Source organism: Balaenoptera borealis (assembly GCF_965194805.1).
Source record: "Balaenoptera borealis genome assembly, chromosome: 3".
NCBI lineage: Eukaryota > Metazoa > Chordata > Mammalia > Artiodactyla > Balaenopteridae > Balaenoptera > Balaenoptera borealis.
In genome coordinates this window covers 44754429-44771225 of record NC_138866.1, presented here as the reverse complement: position 1 = coordinate 44771225, position 16797 = coordinate 44754429, and the positions used below count along the sequence as shown (strand labels likewise).

At 35.0% G+C, this 16797-nt stretch overlaps 1 protein-coding gene across 11 annotated transcripts in view; it reads left to right on the top strand.

Moving 5' to 3' along the window:
- KTN1 (kinectin 1) overlaps window positions 1–16797 on the top strand; it is a 117615-nt gene that overhangs the window by 32747 nt on the left and 68071 nt on the right. For all 11 annotated transcript variants that reach the window (XM_082386449.1, XM_082386448.1, XM_082386456.1 and 8 more), the window contains exons 2-5: window positions 4340–4892; window positions 8075–8212; window positions 9619–9789; window positions 11182–11312. In XM_082386449.1, coding sequence (XP_082242575.1) covers window positions 4370–4892; window positions 8075–8212; window positions 9619–9789; window positions 11182–11312 — 963 coding nt within the window. In that variant the 5' untranslated portion in view covers window positions 4340–4369. The remainder of the gene's footprint in view (window positions 1–4339; window positions 4893–8074; window positions 8213–9618; window positions 9790–11181; window positions 11313–16797) is intronic.

The following is a 16797-nucleotide window of genomic DNA, read 5'->3' as shown; positions in this document are numbered from 1 at the left end:
TAAAAGAACAACATAAGATGTTATTATGGATTTAAAGGAAGAGAAACATGGCATGTTTAGAATACAGACTACTTAGATTCAGCATGATCAGTTACAGATAGCTTTTTTAACTTACGAACTCTATTTTTACAAAGAACCTGTGATAAGAGCTTTCAGCTTAGGTTTCACAGCTACTTGTAGTAATATTATAACTATGTTGTACATTGAATAAAGCTCTTGTAGGCTACTCTTGGTGCCTGTATATCTTTTAAAGGTGTATTCACTTAGTTGTTCAGACATTACAGATTATACAGGAACTTTTAAGAAATAAAGTGTTCCTGGGTTGAAAACTACCTTTCCCTCAAATCTTTGCTTGCTCTTTACAAATATGCTTGCTTGTATGTTGTTCGGTATACATCAGTGGAAAAAAATTGACTTTCAGTTTGTTCAGACTTCAGTCTTGAATTTTTGTTATATTTTTCTTACTGGTTCTTTCGAGTCACTCCAGTTGACATACTTTTATCAATTGAAGCACAGATAATTTATAAAATTAGTTTTTTGGTGTCATTTGTTTTAAATGTTCTTTTAGTTTAAAGAAAATGATGTCAGAGGCAAGAGTAACTAAAATACTGTGGTAGTAAGGAAAGAGATTTCAAAATTCTTACATTTACTTGAAATTCAATAGTATACCTATCAAACTGCTTCCATTTTTCCTTGTAATATGTAAGTAACGGTTCTTTTTAAATTTGTGTTTATTTAAACTTTTAAAAGTGTAATATTGTGCATTCAGCGTGGTTACTTAAATTTCTGTTTTAATGTAGAAAAAATTTAAAAAGTTGAACAATGAACTATAATGTTACAAATATTTGTAATTTTACTCTAAAAATGTAATGATTCTCATTTTTTTTTGTAGTCTCAGACTATGTATTTAATTGCGATCAACATAAATAATTTTTAGCTTGTTTGTTATGTAATGTATTTTACAGCATTATATTGTGTTATTTCAGATGGTGTGATGTTTAAATGTGTGATGTTTCTGTAGATGTCCCATACTTAATTTAATTGCCTTATCATTATAAACAGTGGGCCCATCATTATGTATATAGTTTTATCCTTTTTGATTAAGTAGTTCTTTTGAACTTGTAAAAATAAAATCAGGGAGCAATTATATTATTTGAAATTTTAGTGTTCACATTATTTGTTACATTAATATGAACAGATTGTTGAGCCTTTTGAGAAGTTTACAAAATTTAACTCAGTGGTGCAGCTCAATTTTTGTATGAACAAACCTAAGTTACAGGAAGGCACGTAAATAGAATCTTAAAACTATTTGATTAGCATTCATAATACATATTTAGATGAAACACAGAATATATATATCCATTCTGTTATCTATTTTTGGGGTTGTGGGGGGTAGGGAAGGGCAGGGATGAAAACTTATTTCTTATTCTAGAGCAGGTTTTTTTAACCTGGGATCCATGCATATCTTTCAGGGAGTCCGAAATGTTCTGAAATTATATGTACACCTTAGTGAGTATGTACACTTTTTTGTTTGTTTTGAGAAAGAGGATCAGTATCTTTCATAAGTTTCTAGAAAGATATATGTCCAAATAAAAGGTAAAGCCAGTGGTTTGGGCTTGGTTTCTTATGATCCCATGGATAGCTCACTCCTGGTTCACCTGACAGAGAAATCTGTACCACCATTAGCTGTTAATTACATTAAAATTGGGTTCTATTAAGGTTTAAGGTGTGATTAGGTTAAAAGGTCCTTAATATTACAAAGGGAATGTGATAATATGGAAGAAATTAACATTGGTGACTTTCGCTATCATCTCAAAATCTGAGCCTCTGCTTGTCTCCATGTTTTTCTAACTCAACAAACGTACGTTGAATTGCTACTGTGGACTTAGAAAATTTTGATGACCTGATTCCTGTCACCTTGAGCTAAATTAATTCTGTCTCAACCTCTCCTTCTCTTACTTGTTTCTTTTATTTTTCCGTTATGCTCCCACCCCCCAAATTTAAAAATCTCTTCCTGTCTTTGCTCTTTTCCCTGTATTCCCCTGGATTTCATTCCCAGTTTCCTTTTGCCACCTTTTTTCCCCTCTTTATATTACTCTTATGCCCATGGGTATAATGTAAAACTATGGTATATTGATTGATACTGTAGTGCTTATTCATTTTGCCATTTTTAAAAATAAGCAAGGAAATGAAAATTTTATGAGTTTCTCTTAAACTAACAAAATTTAAAATATTAAGGCAAGCGAGTCTGCAACCATGATTATGGCACAACTCTTTAATTTACATATTCATCTTAATAACCTATTATACATGAGATGTTTTGATCATACAAGTCAAACTGTGATTTTGACTATTCAGTATTTAATTGAATTTAAGAAAGTCTCAGTATTTACAGTTTTAACAGCAGTGTTTTATTGAGTTGATATTTGCTAATTTAACTCATTCTGATGTTGTATATTCTATCTCAGTTTTTTTGTATTGTATGTAATATTGCTATGAACATCTTTATATATGCTTTTCCTTGTAAATTTCTTGGGATAAAGAATCAGGAATATTGGATTAAAGCAATGCAAACATTTTCTTGACTTTAAATTTGCCTTGGTGTTTTCGTTGGGCTCCTCCTAGATGCAGAAAGAGAGCTCACATGACTGGGAATTGAATTGTGTGAAGGGAATCTCCTGAAAAATCCAAAAATGGAAATCATGATTCTTCCAGGCTCATGTGGGACCTGGAAAAGGGAACTAGAAAAATCATCAGAACATTTGAGGAATATGTGTTTCAGAGTTCTTGTGGTCTCATGGCCTCTTTTCTCCCTGAACGTTTGCTTCTTGCTCTGCTTCATCATAGATTTTGCTCTCCTAAGACCTAAGTTGCATGTGGCGGCAGCTTGCTGTTCATCAAAGCCCTCTGACTTTGACTTGACCTTTTTTCAGCATCTGTGGTTGCTGCTAAGTGCCTTAGCCTCTTTTCTTTCCTCAAAGCAAAAATCCGTAGAGTTCTGACTCATTGTTTTGTCCTTTTTCTCCCCCAGCTCCCCAGCCAAGTAATGTTAAACAAACAAAAAACCAAAAATAAAACATCTTTTAAAAAGCATTTCTGGTTGATCACTAACAGGCACAGTAAAATATGTTTAATAAATTAAAAATCTTGGATAGTTCATGAATTATCAGGGAAGAACAATTGTGTATAAAGTTCCTTTTAGTATTTTGTTAGCACATGATTCCTTTTCCCCTTCATCTTGTTAAAACCTTCTCTTAGTAAGTCCAGGGTTGTGTTAATACCATTAAAAATTTTGCTTCTTAATTAAACATTATTAAGAGAGGATGGTGATTGCCCTTGTTTTTGCAGTATAACTTTTTTCTACAGTAAGAGGTACCTTGAAAAAAATTGAGAAAAGCATCTTATTTGTAATTTATTTTAGTGCCAAATGACATATCTTAACATTTTGATTTTTTACTTTATTATATTTCCATATCCTTGTTGTATCCCACCATGTCATGAGGCTGTTAGTTAACTGGAATAAAGGTGCTCACAGTTTGTGAATGGACTTAAATCTTTAAGTGAAGAAATGAACCACCTTTGTTTTCTTTGCCGTTAAGAGTGTGGTACTTTTTTTTTTTTTTTTTCCTTTAATTTTTTATTTATTTATTTTTGACTGTGTTGGGTCTTCGTTTCTGTGCGAGAGCTTTCTCTAGTTGCGGCAAGCGGGGGCCACTCTTCATCGCAGTGCGCGGGCCTCTCACTATCGCAGCCTCTCTTGTTGCGGAGCACAGGCTCCAGACGCGCAGGCTCAGTAGTTGTGGCTCACGGGCCTAGTTGCTCCGCGGCATGTGGGATCTTCCCGGACCAGGGCTTGAACCCGTGTCCCCTGCATCGGCAGGCAGATTCTCAACCACTGCGCCACCAGGGAAGCCCAAGTGTGGTACTTTTAATGGTTATCTAGTGTGTTGGTGATAGTTAATGCCTCTTTATTTCCATGTATAGTAGTATTCATGAACATTGTACAGTAAGAGGAAAACTAAATACTAATAGTGTCAAAAGTGGATATTTTGGGGGAAAAAGTAATGAATGGCTAAGTTTTTTTTCCTTCTGTTAGAACCTTTTCACATGATTTAAAAATGGAAGGCTGTGTTAAACTCCTAGTTACCACAAATTTTTTTTAATAGTATATTCAAATTGTAGTTGGCAAAGTAATCAAGTATGTGATTTAAAAAACTAACCTGTTCAGATTTGTAGATCAGGTTAAATATGAAATACCACTTGAAAGAACAGAGGTTTTTTGTGTTTAATAAGACTGACTCAGGTTTTTGTTTTTGTTATTTTCTTCTTTCACATTTAGGTTTTATAGGATCACATTAACAAAAGCACCATGGAGTTTTATGAGTCAACATATTTTATTGTTCTTATTCCTTCAGTAGTTATTACAGTAATTTTCCTCTTCTTCTGGCTTTTCATGAAAGAAACATTATATGATGAAGTTCTTGCAAAACAGAAAAGAGAACAAAAGCTTATTCCTACCAAAACAGATAAAAAGAAGGCAGAAAAGAAAAAGAATAAAAAGAAAGAACTCCAAAATGGGAACCTCCATGAATCTGATTCTGAGAGTGTACCCCGGGACTTTAAATTATCTGATGCCTTGGCTGTGGAAGATGAGCAAGTTGTACCTGTTCCACTGAACGTGGTTGAAAGTTCAAGTAGTGTTAGAGAAAGAAAGAAGAAGGAAAAGAAACACAAGCCTGTACTAGAAGAGCAGGTCACCAAAGAAAGTGATGTATCAAAGATTCCATGCAAAAAAGTGGAACCTGTCCCAGTTACTAAACAGCCCACCCCCCCCTTGGAAGCAGCTGCCTCAAAGAAGAAACCAGGGCAGAAGAAGTCTAAAAATGGAAGCGGTATTGTAATCTATTCAACTTTATTGCATCGTTATATTTGTTTTAATAACTTTAGAGTTTGAAGTTCAGATACTTTGTTAAGTGTGCACACAAATGTTAAATACTGAATCTGAAATCGAGATCATTATCCTTTTCACTGTGTGTTTGCTTTCATTAATTGCTGATAGAAAGAATTAGTACTGAGCATAAAACAGTGTTTAAAACTGAATTTCACATTACAAATGCGGAAAAGGCCTTTAGTAGAAATACATAAAATCTGTTTTATATATAAATATAAATATATAAAATATATATTATATATATTATAGAAATATACAAAACCACTGAGGACCTGTAAATATCAGTAGTTAGAAATGTTTACATTTATTTCAACCAATATTTTCTAATCAGTGTGATAGGAATTAAAGATGAAAAGAAAAATCAGATATCATTTTCACCTTTGATTGATTAATTTTGCAAACACTTATCATACATCTGTTTTGTGCTAGGCATTATATTAGGTACTAGGACTACAGAGATGAAGTGTGCATTTTCAAGGTAGCCTCATGCTAGTTGTAGATACAAACAGAAATAGGTTATTATAATATAAAAAGTTTAGTATAATGAGCTAGGTATGTCTAAACTGTGTTGGAGTTCTAAGGTGGGCCACTTAGAGCATGTAATGCCTAAAGTTAATCTTAAAGGTTGAATAAATACTAGCTAGTTTTTCTTGGTGGATAGAGTGTTCCAAAGAGAGAGCTTAATAGGTACAACAGAAAGGACGTGAGAAATGGTGTGCTGATGGTTGAAATTGCAAACGGTTTGCTCTGTATGAAGGGACTTGTGTTCACTATTAAATTGTTTTCGTATCTTAACTTGTGGAGTATTAAGTTAGTTATACTGGATTTTAATTATTTGCTTGCCAGCTCTGATCAAGCATGGTACTAGAGAAATAAGAGTAAAGGGGACAGAAGGACATATAAGTCAATAAAGAAACGTGACTTATATAAGAAAAATACAAAGTATAGAAATAGTACAGAGCCAAAACACCTAGTGCTTATGGGGACTGTGGGTCAAAAGCTTTACAGAGGAGGCAGTGCCTGAGCTGGGTCTTCCAGAATGAATGACTTCATTGAGCAAATAGTGGGATCTCATTCCCCACTGGCAGAAGATCATGCATAAATTCATTAAAGGTGCAAGAGTACAGTGTATTGTTGAACCATGAAATGGGAGGCAGGGAGTGGTAGGAAACAAAGCTGAAAAGCTAATGGGGTGGGTAGATCATGATGATTTTTGTATACAATGCTAAGGAGCTGGGATGTTGTAATTTGGCCATTGTTGAAGATTTTCAAGCAGGTTAGTTTACATGGTCTGATTTACATTTTAGAAAGGTATTTTTGGCAGAACTAGGGAAGACAAGTTTCATAGGGCAGTGTTTAATATAGGCACACTTGTTAAGAGGGTATTATTTTCCAGAGTTAAGTTGAAGGACTGAACTATGGTAGTGACAGAAGAAATAGTAAGGAGATTAGAGGGATCTGCAAAGCAAAAATGGCATGACTAATGTTATGCATAGGATATGGCAGATAGAGGAGAAAGCAGGATCAAAGATAATTTCCAAGTTCTAAGTTAGGTCAGGGTAGGCAAACTGCAACCTGTGAGCCAAATCTGGCCTGCTTCTCATTTTTTATGGCCCATGAGCCAAGAATGGTTTTTATTATATTTCAAATGGATTAAAAAAACTAAAGGAGTAATATTGTGTTAAATATGGAAATTACATGAAATTCAAACCTCCGTGTCCATAAATCAAGTTTTTTTTAATGCAACCGCACTCATGTGTTAACGTATGTCTGTGGCTGGCTTTCACACTGCAACAGCAGGTGAATAGTTGTGACAGAGTCTAAATGGCCCACAAAACCAGAGTATTTACCGTTCAGCCCTTTGTAGAGAAGATTAGCCAAGCTCTGAATGGTAGATGTTGATAGCTCTAAGAGGGAATAATGGGGAGAGAGTGGATGTGTGCCGAGAGGAGAATGCTTTCAGTTTGTGTTTCTGGTGCCTATGGGGGCTATTTTCATAGGGAGGATGCAGTAGGAAATGTAAGTACAGAGGCATAAGGCTAGACTACAGATTCAGAAGCCTTAAGCATGATGGTAGTAGTTGATGTCGTGGGTGTAGAGAAGATCATTCAAGGAAAGTATTTAAAATGAGGACACAATCCTGAAGAATACAAGCATATAAGGTATTCAGTAGGAACAGCTTACAAAGGAGACTGCAAAGGAATATTCCAGTGTAAGAAAAGAATTATCATGGGAGCTGAATTTTAAATTTTATTTATTTTATTGTGGTAAAATATATGTAACATAAAATTTACCATTTTAACCATTTTAAAGTGTAAGTTCTGTGGCATTAAGTACATTCACATTCTTGCACAGTCATCACCACCAGCCATCTCAAGAACTTTTCATCTTTCCCAACTAAAATTCTGTACCCGTTAAGCACTAATTCCCCATTCTTCCCTCTCTCTAGTTCTTGGCAAGCGCCATCCTACTTTCCGTGTCTATGAATTTGACTACTCTAGGTACTTCATATAAGTGAAATCATACAATATTTGTCCTTTTGTGACTGGCTTATTTCACTTAACATAATGGAGAGGAGAGAAATTTAAAGAGGTAGAGACCAACAGTATGAAATGTTAAATAGAATTCAAATAAGGATTAAAGGATATTATTGATAGAATGTGGCATTTGGGACACTAGGGACCTGAGTAAAATCTTTCATGGATATAATGGAAGAGAGAAAAATCAGGTTGCAATTAGTTGAGAAATGATTGGTAGGAAAGGAAGTACAGACTGTTCTTTGGTCAATATAAAAAGGAAATGGGTGTGGGAGGCTAGGGATTACAGTGGTGGGAAGGGTTTTATTTTTTAAGATGATAAGAGATTTGACCATGCCTATAAGCTGAGTAGGGCTAGGAGTGGCTGAGAAATGGGATATAAAAGAAGGAGCAAGTACTAAAGTCCTGATGAAGTTAAAGAGCATATATGGCAGGGTAAGGAAGCTAGAATGTTAAGTGAGAGAATTGTATATCAGAGTTTAAAATTTTGGTGGTAAAGCATTTTAGGAAGTATTCATTAATAATTGAATCTTTTCTGGTGTGTTCATTGTTTGCTATGATGATTTTTCATTTATTTTTAATAAAGACGATCAGGATAAAAAGGTGGAACCTCTTATGGCACCGTCAAAAAAGCAAGAATCATTACCCCTGCATCAAGAGACTAAACAAGAAGGTGGATCAGGAAAGAAGAAGGTTTCATCAAAGAAGCAAAAGACTGAAAACGGTGAAATGTGTAGATACGTATTTTATAAATACTAATTCTAGAGAAGTCCACTAGGACAAGGAACCTAGAGACCTCACATGCTCTTTAATTTCCAGCTTAATGTGTACCATAACAGCTTTAATACTAATAGAAGTCCATGGTGCTTTGACAGATGGTTAGGGTATAAGTTTGTGGTGAAGACCTTTATATGAAATTTATAAAAGGACAAAAGCATTTATAAATATTCTCATTCTTAACTGAGTTTTGAAAATAATGTTAGTAGCATACAAACTCTATAGAAGAAAAGTATTCCTGAAATATTTGTACTTTTTAATATCACATAAAGATTATGCTTGAGAACATTAGTTAAATTTATCATTACCCTACATTCCTAATTATTTATTAAACATAATTTGCATGTGTGTATGAGAAGCATCCAGTTAAAAGTGATGGAGCAATTTTTATCTGTTCCGAATTGTCCACAGAAGACTTAGCTATGAAATTTACGTAGATTAAACAGTGATTTTTATAATATTGGGCTGTGATATCAACTAGTGCTAGAAAATAGTAAAATTGGAAAGGGAAAAGATGAAATTCTGTTATTTGCATTAAAATTATGATATATCAAGCAATCAGGTATAGAAAAATATTATCACAAAATATTTGTTAATATTAAATATTTATTATAGATTTTAAATGAAAGAACTGTATGTGCCCCAGAGTTTTTTTTTTTAAGGTAGGGATATAGAGAGACTTCCATATGGGTGTGGAAGTTTGTGTCTCTAACCAACAGATATCAGACTTCAATATTCAAACTTTTCCCATTAAAATTAGGAACAAAGTAAGAAGCCTTCCTTCCTCCACTTTTAATGTGCTTCTGGAAGTTTTAACTAGTGTAGTAAGATGTACCATGTAAGTTAGAGGCATAACTATTAGAAATGAGAAGATATCTGCAAGCAACAGTGACTAATTTTTGTATCTAGCAAGGAAAAAAACTCAGTTAAGAATTACCAATTGGAATAAGAGGTCGGTAAAGTACCAACATACATTAAAAATTAATAGTTTTCCTTGAGCACTAATTAAATGTGAATGGATTCTTAGTTAAATCAGGAGAAACATGAGAACTAACTAAAATGTACAGGGATGTATAAGAAGAAATTTTCAGATACTATTAGAGGAGATGTGTGATACACTTTAGGTAACCTAAATGATATGCTATAAAATAATATTGAACTGGTATTTCTTAATTAGAAGAGTGTTTTGAGTTGTTAAATGATAAAATAGGAATTTAAAGGCAAATTGAGCTGGTATCAGAGATTTGAAAATAACTGCATTTATCATTAAACTTAATTGTGCTTACATGTTATTTCATTACTCTGTCATAAAAAATGCTGAGTAATTATGATTTTGTTGAACTTAAATTGCAGTCTTGGTAGATGAACCCCTTATTCATGCAACAACTTATATTCCTTTGATGGATAACGCTGATTCAAATCCTGTGGTGGATAAGAGAGAGGTTATTGATCTTATTAAACCTGACCAAGTAGAAGGAATTCAGAAAACAGGGGCTAAAAAACTGAAGATTGAAGCTGATAAAGGTAATATACAGAATGTGACAATCTTTTGTATTGAAAAAAACACATTTTTGAGTTCTGATGGAGTGAGTGTGTTTTCTCATAGAAGCAATGAATTGCAAAAGACTAATAGAATCTTTGTAGTAAAAGATTTATTGGTAGTTTTCTAATCCACCTTCTCAATTTTGTAGAGCTGGACATTGGACTTTGACTTGCCTAAGGTTTCATAGCTGTTTTGCTGTCTGGTAATCTGTTCCCTTCTACTATTGTCTCTGAGAGTTTTCTATGCTAATTCACAACGACCTTATTATTATTATTATTACTACTACTACTATTGTTGTTGTTGTTATTTTGGCCGAGTCACATGGCTTGCGGTATCTTAGTTGCCCAACCAGGGATTGAACCGGGGCCCACGGCAGTGAAAGTGCTGAGTCCTAGCCACTGGACCACCAGGAAACTCCATATTATTTTTTTAATAGGTTTTTTTTTTAACAGCAGTTTTAGGTTCATAGCAAAATTGAGTGGAAAGTACAGAGTTTCCATATGCCCCTTGTTTTCATACATGCACACAACTGCCTTTTAAAACTTATAATGTAGCTGAAGTATTAAAAGCTCTGGGCACCTTTGGGTCTAATGGGTGGCAGTTGCTTTTAATGAGAGGCAGCTGTTGCCTAATATAAGAACCCTAGGGGAATCAAAGTGGGTGAGTCAGGAGATGTTTGGCGCATGGATTTTTTTAAATGTCAGGATTGCTTGTATATACTTGATGTTTGTAAAATCAGACTTCCTTTTTGTTACTGTCTTCGAGCTTATTTTCTCATCTGTAAAATTTGGCTCATAAGTCGTGAGTATTACGGTTAAATGAGAATATTTGTGAACATATTTAGTATAGATACTAGCATATATTAGACATTTGAATTTTTTTTTTTTTTTTTTTAAGTAAGGGTATACTGGCACTTTAATATTCTGCGGTTTGGATACAAACCACTATATACATAGAATGGATAAACAACAAGGTCCTACTGTATAGCCCAGGGAACTATATTCAATATCCCGTGATAAACCATTAATGGAAAAGAATCTAAGAAAGAATGTATATATATATGTATAACTGAATCACTTTGTTGTACAGCAGAAATTAACACAACATTGTAAATCAACTATATTTCCAATTAAGAAAACATAAAAAATATTCTGCAGGTTGAGCAAATTTTTAGTTAATGTAATTATTTCATATTATATTAAAAATGATAAACACTTTTTCTCTGTGGACTAGAGCATTAATTGTTGTTTGACCTGAAATGTAAATCTGTTTTCTCTTGGTTACTGACTTTCTGGGTCAAGAATTCTTGGTGCTTTACCGTTGCTGAAGTTGTTACTTATATCTTTTAAATGTTAACTTTTTGTTTTTTAAAGAGAATGCTGAAGTAAAATTTAAAGATTTTCTTCTGTCCTTGAAGACTATGATGTTTTCTGAAGATGAGGCCCTTTGTGTTGTAGACCTGCTAAAGGAAAAGTCTGGTGTGATACAGGATGCTTTAAAGAAGGTAAGCATATTTTTGATTATGAGCCTATTTGAGGGCAGTGATTAGAAGTTCACCAAGCAAGACTTCTGCTAAAGCAATAAATTATAACCTACTCCCATCCTTCGTACCCTGAAAACACTTAGTGACATTTAAAAGTTCTGGAATGCCTTCAGAAGTTATTTCATATATCCATACTAATCAATATACTTATTTAGTTCAGTCAGGTGTCCGAGTCATCTGAGGTTTTGACAAAAACGAATTACTTATAATAAGTAAGATGATTTATATAACTTTAAAGTCATTTGGCACTTGGCTAACTTGTACCTTGCTTTCCTGTGAATGTAAGTACTGAAGGCAAGGTCGGGTGATTTCTGGATAACATATGGAATGTTTTTGTGACTGAAGATAGCACCATTCAAAGCACCTGGGCATCTTTTGTGTGTGTGTGTGTGTGTGTGTGTGTGTGTATGTGTGTGTGTGTGTGGATGTATAGAATACTACTGTTCTAAAGTGAATGCTTTGAATGATAGAATCATTGCTATGACTTACTAAAATTTGAAAAAAACAAAGCCATGAAGCTAATATTTAATTTCTCATTAAATTACACTCACTGTATTATCAGGTGTACTGTCTCATATTGGGAAATGTGACAAGTTTTTAAGTGTTACTTTGTATGAGATAAGATGACATGGTATCCGGTGTTCAATATTAGATTGCTTACCTGACCATTCTTATTTTAAACACACATACACACACACCTAACACACTTTTCTGCGTTAAAACCTTTAGTGGCTTCCATTTATTCTTTTTTTTTTTTCCCATCTTTATTGGAGTATAATTGCTTTATGATGTGTTAGTTTCTGCTGTACAACAAAGTGAATCAGCTATATGTATACATATATCCCCATATCGCCTCCCTCTTGAACCTCCCTCCCACCCTCCCTATCCCACCCCTCTAGGTGGTCACAAAGCACTGAGCTGATCTCCCTGTGCTGTGCAGCTGCTTCCCACTAGATATCTGTTTTACATTTGGCAGTGTATATATGTCCATGCTACTCTCTCACTTCGTCCCAGCTTACCCTTCCCCCTCCCCATGTCCTCAAGTCCATTCTCTACATCTACATCTTTATTCCTGTCCTGCCTCTAGGTTCATCAGAACCATTTTTTTTTTTTAGATTCCATATATATGTGTTAGCATACAGTATCTGTTTTTCTCTTTCTAACTTATTTCACTCTGTATGACAGACTCTAGGTCCATCCATCTCTACAAATAACTCAGTTTCTTTTCTTTTTGTGGCTGAGTAATATTCCATTGTACGTATGTGCCACATCTTTATCCATTCATCTGTCGATGGACACTTAGGTTGCTTCCATGTCCTGGCTGTTGCGAATAGTGCGGCAGTGAACACTGTGATACGTGACTCTTTTTGAATTATGGTTTTCTCAGGGTATATGCCCAGTGGTGGGATTGCTGGGTCGTATGGTAGTTCTATTTTTAGTTTTTTAAGGAACCTCCATACTGTTCTCCATAGTGGTTGTGTCAGTTTACATTCCCAGCAGCAGTGCAAGAGGGTTCCCTTTTCTCCACACCCTCTCTGGCATTTACTGTTTGTAGGTTTTTTTGTTTTTTTTTTTTTAAGTTTTTTTTTTTTTTTAAATTTATTTTTCGCTGTGTTGGGTCTTCGTTTCTGTGTAAGGGCTTTCTCTAGTTGTGGCAAGTGGGGGCCACTCTTCATCGTGGTGTGCAGACCTCTCACTGTCGCGGCCTCTCCCGTTGCGGAGCACAGGCTCCAGACGCACAGGCTCAGTAGGTGTGGCTCACGGGCCCAGTTGCTCCGTGGCATGTGGGATCTTCCCGGTCCAGGGCTCGAACCTGTGTCCCCTGCATTGGCAGGCAGACTCTCAACCACTGCGCCACCAGGGAAGCCCTGTTTGTAGGTTTTTTGATGATGGCCATTCTGACTGGTGTGAGGTGATACCTCATTGTAGTTTTGATTTGCATTTTTGTAATGATTAGTGATGTTGAGCATCCTTTCATGTGTTTGTTGGCAATCTGTATATCTTCTTTGGAGAAATGTCTATTTAGCTCTTCCGTCCATTTTTGGATTGGGTTGTTTGTTTTTTTGATATTGAGCTGCATGACCTGCTTGTATATTTTGGAGGTTAATCCTTTGTCAGTTGCTTCGTTTGCAAATATTTTCTCCCATTCTGAGGGTGGTCTTTTCATCTTGTTTATGGTTTCCTTTGCTGTGCAAAAGCTTTTAAGTTTCATTGGGTCCCATTTGTTTATTTTTATTTCCATTGCTCCAGCAGGTGGGTCAAAAAGGATCTTGCTGTGGTTTATGTCATAGAGTGTTCTGACTATGTTTTCCTCTAAGAGTTTTATAGTGTCTATCCTTACATTTAGGTCTTTAATCCATTTTGAGTTTATTTTTGTTTATGGTGTTAGGAATTGTTCTAATTTCATTCTTTTACATGTAGCTATCCAGTTTTCCCAGCACCACTTATTGAAGAGGCTGGATTTTCTCCATTGTATATTCTTGCCTCCTTTGTTAAAGATAAGGTGATCATATGTGCATGGGTTTATCTCCGGGCTTTCTATCCTGTTCCATTAATCTATATTTCTCCTTTTGTGCCAGTACCATACTGTCTTGATTACTGTAGCTTTGTAGTATAGTCTGAAGTCAGGGAGCCTGATTCCTCCAGCTCTGTTTTTCTTTCTCAAGATTACTTTGGCTATTCGGGGTCTTTTGTGTTTCCACATGAATTGTAAAATTTTTGTTCTAGTTCTGTGAAAGATGCCATTCGTAATTTGATAAGGATTGCATTGAATCTGTAGATTGCTTTGGGTAGTATAGTCATTTTCACAGTGTTGATTCTTCCAATCCAAGAACATGGTCTGTCTCTCCATCTGTTTGTATCGTCTTTGATTTCTTTCATCAGTGTCTTTTTTTTTTTTTCCCCTTGTGAGTTTCTTATAGTTTTCTGCATACAGGTCTTTTGCCTCTTTAGGTAGGATTATTCCTAGGTATTTATTTTTTGTTGCAGTGGTAAATGGGAGTGTTTCCTTAATTTCTCTTTCTGATTTTTTGTTGTTAATGTATAGGAATGCAAGAGATTTCTGTGCATCAATTTTGTATCCTGCTACTTTACCAGATTCATTGATTAGCTCTAGTAGTTTTCTGGTGGCATCTTTAGGATTATCTATATATAGCATCATATCATCTGCAAACAGTGACAGCTTTACTTCTTCTTTTCCAGTTTGGATTCCTTTCATTTCTTTTTCTTCTCTGATTGCTGTGGCTAAAACTTCCAAAACTATGTTGAATAATAGTGGTGAGAGTGGGCACACTTGTCTTATTCCTGATCTTAGAGGAAATGCTCTCAGTTTTTCACCATTGAGAATGATGTTGGCTGTGGGTTAGTCATATATGGCTTTTATTATGTTGAGGTAGGTTCCCTCTATGCCCACTTTATGGAGAGTTTTTATCATAAGTGGGTGTTGAATTTTGTCAAAAGCTTATTCTGCATCTATTGAGATTATCATATGGTTTTTAACCTTCAGTTTGTTAATATGGTGTATCACATTGATTGATTTGCATATACTGAAGAATCCTTGCATTCCTGGGATAAACCCCACTTGATCATGGTGTATGATCCTTTTAATGTGCTGTTTGGATTCTGTTTGCTAGTATTTTGTTGAGGATTTTTGCATCTATGATCATCAGAGATATTGACCTGTAATTTTCTTTTTTTGTGACATCTTTGTCTGGTTTTGGTATCAGGGTGATGGTGGCCTTGTAGAATGAATTTGGGAGTGTTCCTTCCTCTGCTGTATTTTGGAAGAGTTTGAGAAGGATAGGTGTTAGCTTTCTTTAAATGTTTGATAGAATTCGCCTGTGAAGCCATCTGGCCCTGGGCTTTTGTTTGTTGGAAGATTTTTAATCACATGTTCAATTTCATTACTTGTGACTGGTCTGCTCATATTTTCTATTTCTTCCTGGTTCAGTCTTGGAAGGTTGTACTTTTCTAAGAACTGGTCCATTTCTTCCAGGTTGTCCATTTTATTGGCATATAGTTGCTTATAGTAGTCTCTCATGATCTTTTGTATTTCTGCAGTATCAGTTGTTATTTCTCCTTTTTCTCCTTTTTCATTTCTAACTCTATTGATTTGCATCTTCTCCCTTTTTTTCCTGATGAGTCTGGCTAGTGGTTTATCAGTTTTGTTTATTTTCTCAAAGAGCCAGCTTTTAGTTTTATTGATCTTTTCTATTGTTTCCTTCATTTCTTTTTCATTTATTTCTGATCTGATCTTTATGATTTCTTTCCTTCTGCTAACTTTGGGGTTTTTTTGTTCTTCTTTCTCTCATTGCTTTAGGTGTAACGTTAGGTTGTTTGTTTGAGATGTTTCTTGTTTTTTGAGGTAGGCTTGTATTGCTATAAACTTCTCTCTTAGAACTGCTTTTGCTGCATCCCATAGGTTTTGGGTCTTCGTGTTTTCACTGTCATTTGTCTATAGGTATTTTTTTATTTCCTCTTTGATATCTTCAGCGATCTGTTGGTTGTTTAGTGGCGTATAGTTTAGCCTCCATGTGTTTGTATTTTTTACAGTTTTTTTTCCCTGTAATTGATATCTAGTCTCATAGTGTTGTGGTCAGAAAAGATGCTTGATACGATTTCAGTTTTCTTAAATTTACCGAGGCTTGATTTGTGACCCAAAATGTGATTTATCCTGGAAAATGTTGCTTGTGCACTTGAGAAGAAAGTGTATTTTGTTGTTTTTGGATGGAATGTCCTATAAATATAAAATTATTAAGTCCATCTGGTCTGATGCGTCATTTAAAGCTTGTGTTTCCTTATTTATTTTCTGTTTGGATGATCTGTTCATTGGTGTAAGTGGGGTGTTAAAAGTCCCCTACTATTATTGTGTTACTGTTGATTTCTCCTTTTATGGCTGTTAGCATTTGCTTTATGTATTGAGGTGCTCCTATGTTGGGTGTATAGATATTTCTAATTGTTATATCTTCTTCTTGGATTGATTTCTTGATCATTATGTAGTGTCCTTCCTTGTCTCTTATAATAGTCTTTATTTTAAAGTCGGAAGTCTGATTTGTCTGATATGAGTATTGCTTCTCCAGTTTTCTTTTGATTTCCAGTTTCATGGAATATCTTCTTCCATTCCCTCACTTTCATTGTGTATGTGTCCCTAGGTTTGAAGGGGTCTCTTGTAGACAGCATATATATGGGTCTTGTTTTTGTATCCATTCAACCAGTCTGTGCCTTTTTTTTTTAATGATTGATTGTTTGCTTGCTTGCTTGCTTGCTTATTTATTTATTTATTTATTTATTTATTTATGGCTGTGTTGGGTCTTCATTGCTGGGCGCAGCTTTCTCTAGTTGCATTGAGTGGGGGCTACTCTTCATTGCGATGGGTGGGCTTCTCATTGAGGTGGCTGCCCTTATTGTGGAGTGTGGGCTCTAGAGCGCAGGCTCAGTAGTTGTGGCG